This window comes from Hippocampus comes, unplaced genomic scaffold, assembly GCF_001891065.2.
Source record: "Hippocampus comes isolate QL1 unplaced genomic scaffold, H_comes_QL1_v1.1 scaffold34, whole genome shotgun sequence".
Lineage (NCBI taxonomy): Eukaryota > Metazoa > Chordata > Actinopteri > Syngnathiformes > Syngnathidae > Hippocampus > Hippocampus comes.
In genome coordinates, this window is record NW_017805008.1 from 306,249 (window position 1) to 315,671 (window position 9,423).

At 40.9% G+C, this 9,423-nt stretch overlaps 1 protein-coding gene and 1 long non-coding RNA gene across 4 annotated transcripts in view; one reads left to right on the forward strand and one right to left on the reverse strand.

The window, feature by feature from the left end:
• Positions 1 to 9,423, reverse strand: part of LOC109510115 (uncharacterized) — a 15,355-nt gene that overhangs the window by 3,348 nt on the left and 2,584 nt on the right. The gene's annotated exons all lie outside the window — the stretch shown is intronic.
• The window catches only part of LOC109510101 (poly [ADP-ribose] polymerase 4-like), a 22,854-nt gene continuing 19,440 nt past the window's right edge, over positions 6,010 to 9,423 (forward strand). For 2 of the 3 annotated variants that reach the window (XM_019860201.1, XM_019860183.1), the window contains exons 1-3: positions 6,094 to 6,207; positions 7,073 to 7,195; positions 7,530 to 7,657. In XM_019860201.1, the coding sequence (XP_019715760.1) occupies positions 7,532 to 7,657 (126 nt within the window). In that variant the 5' untranslated portion in view covers positions 6,094 to 6,207; positions 7,073 to 7,195; positions 7,530 to 7,531. Of the gene's footprint in view, positions 6,208 to 7,072; positions 7,196 to 7,529; positions 7,658 to 9,423 lie in introns of all 3 variants that reach the window. The other variant, XM_019860192.1, reaches the window with a different exon arrangement.

The following is a 9,423-nucleotide window of genomic DNA, read 5'->3' on the forward strand; positions in this document are numbered from 1 at the left end:
TTTTTTTGTTTTATTTATTTTTTTAAGAGAGACTGATAGAATGCTAAGGGTACAGGCTGCACTAACACAAAAATATGACATATTAATAACACGCACACAAACACACAAATGTTTTGGGTTGGTTGTTCTTTCTTTACCCCCCTCTACATTCCTCGTGATCAACTTGGGACCAGTCCGTGTGCTACCGGTGGATCGCAATCGATGTATTGGGCACCCCTGCTCTAAATACAGTCTTCAGAAAACATATTTCACTAAAGGCTACAGGCCAATTTCTGTGTGCATTTGTGGCCAGTAAATGACTTTGCGCTTCCTCCGTTTGCATTTTTCCACTCCTCAATGTTGTTTGGGTTTTGTGCCATTTCCATGCTTACTGCAGGTTGGTTTTGATGACAGACTTGTTCACGTTGAACTTGTTGCCGACCACAACAGTCAGTTCTGTTCTACGCTTTCTGGATTTCTGTATTGCAGCGCCAGACGTTTGTCTTTCTTCATGCTATCCTCAGTATTGTTTCTTTTAATGTTCTCACAGTGTGGACTGCTTCTCTTTTCTTGTCTGGTCTGTTCCCTCTTCAGAGACAAAGAGGGATGACGCTCTCATGTCCAAATTAAGCCTGCATTCCAGCATCTTTTGTTTAGTCTGCGCTTTCATTTTTATCACCTGCACGAGAAAGTGTGTCTGCATCCAACATACTGTATTTGTCTACTGTGAAGACGATATTCACATAATTCTTTTACAGACGTTATCATCATTTATTGCATCCTGGTTGAGTGGCAAAGACATGATTGACAGAAGGGGCTCATGATCCATTTCCACTGAAACAGCTTGACCATAAACATACTGATTGAATCTTTCATATCTGTAGGTGCTGGCTCGCAGCGCTTTTTGAGCATATCTTGTCTCAGCTAATGCTGCCATTCTGGATACATCGACAGTAACAGACCAAGCCCACCCAGTCAGCAAAATTGGTCAGGCCCAGCTCTGGGCCACATACATCACTTGCACCCGGCCCACATACCTCAATGAATGATGGTCCTTTAGTGGCCCACATCTGGCATCCACAATGTGGGCCACATAAGGCCCATGTCTGAGCCAAATTGTATAACCATATCTGGCCCTACTCCGGCCCCACGCTGGGCCAGAACAGGTTCCTGATATCAGACTTAATTCAACCTGAACTAAGCCACTTCTTTCATGAGCCATATTTGACCACATTTTTTTTTTGAAAGCCTCAAAAACGACTGTTATAAAAATATTGTAATGCCCTTCAACGTGGACAGAAGGATGCACACAGTCGCTGATGCAACCTGTTCGATTTTAATAAACAAAAGGAGCAATAAACACACATTCATCTGAGTTGCTGTTAGCCACAACTCACGCCCATGCGCTCTCCACTCAGACTTAACTGCCGGAGCCAATATTCGCCCAACCTGGCTCGTCCCCTTTCTATGATGTCACACAAATACAAGAAACAGATATTACAATATATTTATTGTGTTAATTTGTGAACCTCACATGTAACTGCACATACACTGGAAAACTGCACTTTTCTTGATTTAACATTGAACACAGAGTCCAAACTGGGATGCAACTTGCTCTTGAACTGCATTTTTCTATCTATCAAATTATTGTGCTCTCCATGCCCTTTTCTTCTCATGCTCTCACCAGCCCTATCAGGAGCCAGATGTAGCCATCTTTTGATTGTGACATCGATTTCCTGGTCTGTGGCCCAGGATGTTAGGCTGTTAGGTCTGACAGCGGCTGTAAGAACTGTAAGAAAACAAAGATGGACAGTGTGTTAGAAAAACAATCATTTGTACATTTCATTACCAATGAATGCTCAAGTAAAAATAACCCTTGAAATTTCTTAAACTAGGTGTGACACTGTGGGGTGGAATATTTGCTACTAAAAACTAAATGTGGATAACATAGATTTAAATAGTTTATAACAAATTTGAATTACATAATTTGAAGTTAAGTGGCTCGGATAATGGATTGATTTGTATATTTTAATCTGAATCATATTGAATAACTGTTAGAGCAATCTATGAGCAAAATTGTATCATGTTTAAAGTTTCATTTAATTTGGGCACATCTAAACGTTTGGGTGCGTACCCGGCACCCCCAAATCCCTGTGCACAAAGGTGCCGGCCACCTGGCCGGAGGGCTGTTGAAGTCCACAATTAGCACGTCAATGCAGGTGGGCGATCACAGGGGAGAGGGCGAAACTCGGTCACAAAAGGGGAATGAATAATTCGGGAACAGCGGTTGAACAACAAAAGACTAGTTGAGAACACCCATCGCGCCCAGGCGACATTGGCCATCCGCAAAGTCTGTAACATGTTAATTCGATGTCGACCAGACAGAAAAGGCGCCAATGTACCGGTGGTTCAACGCTTAAATTCAGGTAACCAATCACTACCGAGGGGCCGGACCGGGGGTGCAGTATGCAAATGTCGGGGGCAGTGTTTTCCTTGTATGTTACAATAAAAGTCTGAATTGGCAGGAAGGGAGCTGGAGTGTGTGATCATCGGAGCAACTAAACCGTCGTTCGCTCTCAGAGATCCGCTCCCGCCGATATTGAAGACAATTTTCCTGTGTGCTGAGTCATTTCTTTAACTTTGTCTGAGAAAATATCTGACAATCACTGAATCTGAATTGTACAATTTGAATTTGAAAAGGATATTTTTTTTCTTTGAAACTGTATTTGATCCCCACTGAAAATTAAATTCTGTTTCTTTTCATATTCAGTCTTACAAATACAAAACTTTTCATTTCAATGTCAGATTTTTTTTTAAATCCAGGTAACAATTTTTCAATTAACTTTATGGTCAAGTATGAAGTATCCGGTCCGCATCGCAGCAAACTGAATCAAAATTAATTTCATTGTATTTCAGTGCAGAAAGGTTTCTTTTTTGGCAGTACCTCTGATTGTACAATCACCTACATTTTCACTAAACTCATATGCACACGGAAACTGACGCAGCAGCTTCAGGCCCAGCCCGCCTGTGACGTAGCTGAGCGGTTTATTTCGCACGCTTCAGTCTCGATTTAGATACAGCAGGTGACAATTTTAGGAAAAAATACATGTAAATAACCCTTAAATTGTAAAACAATATATTTTTAATATTTCCCAATGCCACCATGAAGAAGTCATAACTGTGCTTGGAGCACATAATTTCCCCCCATTTCGGGCTAATGCTAATCGTCATTATTAGCGCTCTTCAAAATTCAGGCTAAACTCTAGACAGAATTGTCGTCGTATTGTAACTGCCAGTGCACTGTCACAAAAGACAAACGTTAACCTAACCATTAAATAAATTTACTCACAACGTCTTTTCTGGATGTTTCACCTGAGTGTGCATGGGCAAATGTGGTCAACTGTGTGCTAGTGGTGTTCTTCTTGCGTCTTCTTTTTCCTTCTTCTTCTTCTTCTTAATTGGCGGGTGGCAGCTAACGTTCGCGGCGCATCACTACCTACTGTATCGGAGTGCAGCAAAATAATTGACTGTTGTATATTAAAGTACATATGAGCAAAAATCAAAAAATACGAAAATTCAAAACTTGTACCTTCTTTCGCTGACGTCAGTGGACTTCAACATAATCTTACTTGACCACGTTTAATTTGTGTGTGCTCACGAGAGAGCGTGCACAAGAATTAGTGTGTGCGTGTGCCAATGTGTGCGTGTGTGTATGTGTGTGTGATGAATAGAATTCCGCATACGTCTGCGATGTAAAACAAGGCTGTGAGTCGAAAAAAAAAAATCAGAAACTGCATTTGAAGGTGGCTCAATACTGGCTGTACATATATGGGCCAGACTTGTAAATTGATTTCTGGCCCAGATACTTCACTCAACAACTAGCCTACATCTGGTTTGCCAGAGTCAAGCCAATGCCTCTTTTGGCACTACTGGGCCATGTTCGGCCCACATGCCTTAAGCCAGTGCCGACACAATGCCATCTTTGCCAGCTTCATGCCGAATCTGGGCCAAATGTCTTTGCTGACTAGGCAGTGATGTCTCTCCACTGATATTCGACAAGGCCAAACAAAAAAGATAGTGTGTTTCCGGTAACATGAAATTCCAGCATAGGGTCGGTAGGTAGGACAATGTTTTTTTTTTTCCCCATCAAAAGTTTAAACAAAATAACCATAAAACATAAAACAAGAAGACATTGAACCCGCCGCTGCGTGGCCGGTGCTGCCGCCACCTATTTAGTTTTCTCCCCGCTCCAGACTCGGGGTCCGGGGCGCACCGCCGCCCTCCTCCGCCCTCGGTTTTTACTCGGCCCGTGGTGTTCATCAAATAGTTCGCTGAATTTTTTCGATACATCAATGGATGCTATTTTCTTAACATTATGGTGCGAGCATACGACTGTAACACAGAAAACGCGGTTTGAAATGTCGTCGGAGATCGCGGCCGCCGCCTTTTTCAATGTTGTTGAAAGACGACGGCAAACGACGCACGCGCTCAACGTGAATATCGCGAGAGTTTGCACCGATGTAAACCCTCTACACAAAAATGTAGAGGGTTGTTGGAAAAAAATGCCGACCGAAAAGATTTTTTTCGACGTAGAAATTCTCGGTCGGTCGGGTTACCGGAAACACACTACTTTTTTTTCTACGCCTAAGCACTCAGAGCACAGCTGGGATAGGCTCCAGCACTCCCGCGGACCTCATGAGAACAAAGCATTCAGATAATGGATGGATGGATAAAAGTGCAACATATCATACCATCATTACGAATTTACAAAATCTAATTCCGGTGAATTTCAATGATTTGCAAATCCTTCCCAACCAATATTCAGTTGAATACACCACGAAGACATGTTGGTGTTTAAACTGATAAACATGTTTGGGGGGTTTTTTGTTTTGTTTTGTTTTTGTTAGTGTGTGTTTTTTTTTTTTGTAAATGTTCACTCATTTTGGATTTGATAAAACAAAACAAGATGGAAGAGGAAAATATTTACCACTGCTTTACATCACCTTTAGTTTTCATAACTCAATGAGCGTTTGGGAACTGAATTATTGAAGCTTTTGAGATGGAAATCATTTCTCATTCTCGCTTGATGGACTGTACAACTTCAGTTGCCCAACAATCCAGGGTTTCTGTTGTTATATTTTTACATCATATATAAATCATTCAATGGGAGAAAGGGGTCCAGTATTGTACTTACACTCTTTTTACGATGAAGTGAACAATTAGGAATGTTGACTTGTCGGACCACAGCACACTTTTCCACTTTGCGTCAGTCTATTTCAGTTGAGCTTGCGCCCAGAGAAGCCAGCGTATCAAACAGAAGCCTGGTGTTTTTGAGCAACCCTCCCGATTTTTTATTGCCCCTGCCTTAGCTTTTTTGGTACGTGTTGCAGGCATTGTATAATCATCGTCATCGTGACCATCATCATCAGCATCATCATCATCATCATCGTAAGTCTGAACATTGAATATCTTGTCCTTTGTGTTTACTCAATTGAACATAGATTGAAAAGGACTTGCATATCATTACATTCTATTTTTTGTTACGTTTTACTTAACCTCCCAGCTTTCTTGAAATTGGGGTTTGTATGACCACATCGTGAGGGAAAATGTTTGTGCAAGAGAGTGAAATACATTCGATAATTCTGTTATAAAGTAAGTGATTATCACAAAAATTACATACAACCTTCCATCCATTTTCAACACCGCTTACCCTGAACAAGATCGCAGGGGCTGGAGGAGCCTATCCCAGCTGACTTCGGAGGTAGGGCGTACTGAACTACACTCTGAACTGGTAGCCAGCGAGTCATAGTGAACAAGTCGACCGTTGTGAGAAATGAACAAACATCCCCACATCCACATCCACATCATCACTGTGCGGAAAACCAACCCCACGCTGACCGTACACAAGTCAGGAGAGTGTACCACTACACCATCAGCGACTATCACAGAAATTAATGACTCAATACCTTGTTCGTGGTCTTGATTATTCGTTGTCATGTCAAAAGAAAGCTTTTGTTTTGAAATCACACCGGAAGCTTTATTACCGTTTTGCCGAGCTTTTGGTTTCGGTTCATGTTAGCCTGACAGAAACTCTCAAACAAACATACATGGCAGGTCAGTATAAACTTCCAAAGTTTCTTTAATTCGCGTCGCTACATCGTCGTATTGAACCACGGGCATGTGTTTGTATGGTTAATCTTCAGTATCAACGACCTTTACTCTCTTCCGGTAAATGTCTTTTTTTTTTTTTTTTGACGCAGGGGCATTATTATTGTTCCGTTTAACTTTGTCATTTTATTATATGTTTGCCAAATACAAATTACATTTTATTACATTGAATTGATGACACTGTTAAGGTATTATTTCTCTCCGTTAGTTGGATTTGAAAGAAACAAAGAATGTAGAATGTTGTTGGAGGTATTTCCTGCTCACTGTGTTTACAATCACCTTTAGTGCCCCTCGACCCCCACCACTTTTAGCCCCCCCTCCATAGGACATGTTTAACATCAAAAGAGGAACTGTTATCTCAAGTATCTGTGTTCCTGCCATCACACCAAATGGTTGGTAATGGTGGTCTGGTCTCACCTCACCACTCCCAACTTCTTCCAGCCACACCGGGTCAGATGACATGTTACTTTCTTTGTTTCTGAGATTTGCATGGAGGCGCAACTCCCCGCCTCTCATTATCATATTGTCTCTATATAATCTCATGATGTGTTTCTTCTGAGCTTCCTGACTGAAATTTGAAACCCTCAGGAGCTCGAATCGATTCGTAAACTGCAGAAAAATAAATTCAACCCTTCGAAGGAACTGTTCATTGACTCCAGCCTGTATTTGGATAACCAACATCCTCATCGTCCGAAATTAACGAACACGTGGAGGGAGAGAAAGGCCGCTCTTCCCCCAACAGCACGCAAGTCAGGGTTCTTGTACTGTGGTGGGATGTTGAAATCAAACAATACTTTTACTCGCACCGTACTTTGGTACTGTTCTAAATGTATGCTTAATACTGTTACGTTTCCTGCTTGTTGGTGTGATTTGAATGTTAAGACTTGTACTAATACTTGCCTTGAAATTCTTTGTGTGTATACAGATACTCAGTCATCCTAACCACGGTTATCAGCCAAAAAAAACGAAGCAAGGCACCTGGGTTGTTCTTGTTTATTGAAGCCATTTCACCTTGAATCCAAAAGGCTTCTTCAGGTCAAAATTTCAGGTGTGCAGTCACTCTCTTCATGCCTTTGTGGGTGGGGTTTTGTTTAGTATTCACACATATGGGGAAACAACATTCATATCAACCTGCTATGCTGCCTGTTCTTCGTTGAATTACGAGACACAACTCTATTTTGAAGTAAAAAAAAAAAAGTGAATACATTAATTATGCCTGTTTTTGGCTCACTGATCACAGTGATTGATTGGGCAATGACCGTAAATTGCCAAAACACCATGTTATAATATTATCCTTCGTGGCTACTGTATTGTAATACTGTATTATTGTATTTTTGAAAACCAAGTGGTCAAATCGAGCTTGCAGTGTCTCCCTTGTGCAGGCATGGCTGTGTTTGACAAGTGCTCAGTGCTTTTGGACCTGAAAAACTTGTCCTTTAAGGAGAGGAAGAGTCTGAAGTTGTCCGTGACAGAAAATGGAGGAAGCCTTTGTTTTGTGGTCAACAAACAAGTAAGACGATGTGCAAAAGCAACCATTGTGTGAGTGCACTTACAGTATGTGCACGGTCTTTCTTTTTAGTTTTTACAAAATGGCCACAGTACAATACTCTTTGTTTTTCATTTTCAATTTTTCAAGAATTTTGTCAGCCACATAGGCAGCAAATGTTCAATGTATTTCATGATAAAACTTTACTGATGAACTAAAATATCGGCTAGCGAGCAAGAGTTACATCATTAAGATTTTTTTCCTGGATATGTTTTGTGCAGCTGGTGGTTGCTAAGAAAAACGAACGAAGCAAAATTATTTGTTCTGAAAGACTAATTATCTCAGATATGCTTTTTTATTCTGTTTCCTTGGTAACTTGATGCAGAAGTTTCTGCCACCTTGCTTCACACAGTATAAAAAGGTGACAGAAAAACATTAAAAGTCAGAGAGATGCACACACTAAGGAATTTTAGGATGACCGTTTTGATGATAAAATGAGTTCATTTGCCATATTTTCTCCCTGTTTATTGTCCGGCTGGCTAATTTGTCTACTTGACTAAAAAAAAAAAAAAAAACAACTCAGCACAAGGTTTAGGCATTACCTGCTGAAATAATCAGGGACATCCTTTGAAAGATGTTGCTTGGATGGCAGTATTTTGAACTCACTGATAACAATGTGGATGGTTCTTTTCATATTGCCCACCCCGCACCCCAAAAAATTGTAAATGTCATACCATGGCATACTTAGCCACTTCGCATCAGTCTAGCTCGGTCTGACGACAATTGTGGGTGGGTGTTGTTGATATATAGCTTTTGCTTTGCATGGTAGAATTTTAACTTGCATTACTAGATGTAGAGAAAAACTGTGTTAACTGACAGTGCTTTTCTGAAGTGTTCCTGAGGCCACTTGACAATGTCCTCATGACAACAGTACCAATTTTTAATGCAGTGCTGCCTAAGGGATCAGAGGTCACAAGCATTCAGTGGTGGTTTTCAGTGTTGCCTCGAAACTGCAGAAATGTCTTCAGAATGTCAGAATCTTTTGATTTTCAAATCGCTGAATTCCTTGCAATTGTACATTGAAAAACATTCTGTTCCTATTTGCTCATGCAATTGTGAACAAAGTGTTGAACCTCGCCCTGTATTTGTTTCCACTTCACCCTGGAGTGCCCCACCTATTGTGACCAAAGTTCTAATTTTGAAGCAACCAACTCTCGGGATCCACCCGTTACCGCAGGTGCACGCATACCCATGCGCATCCGCGCATGCCATGATGAGCAACAGCCATAATGACCCCTAACATTAACGAAACAGAAAAATAAAGTAGATACAAGAGTTTGTGAAAAGGGAATCATTGCCTACCTTAGTGGAGACCTGACGCGCAGGCATGGGACACAGTTCTGCAATGTGTTCAGTGCACAAACATGACTATCATAGCTCACATGTACCATTTTAAAATGCTTCTCCTGGTGCTCCAGATTCCCATTCTTTGCCAGTGCCATCAGCGAATTGCAGATAAAACAAACTTTGAATGATAAAAAAAATAAATAATAATAAAGAATTCACAACAGCTCTGATCGCAAGCGGACCGCTAGCAACCTTGTATATATATATATATATATATATATTAAAATGCTTCTCCTGGTGCTCCAGATTCCCATTCTTTGCCAGTGCCATCAGCGAATTGCAGATAAAACAAACTTTGAATGATAAAAAAAATAAATAATAATAAAGAATTCACAACAGCTCTGATCGCAAGCGGACCGCTAGCAACCTTGTATATATATATA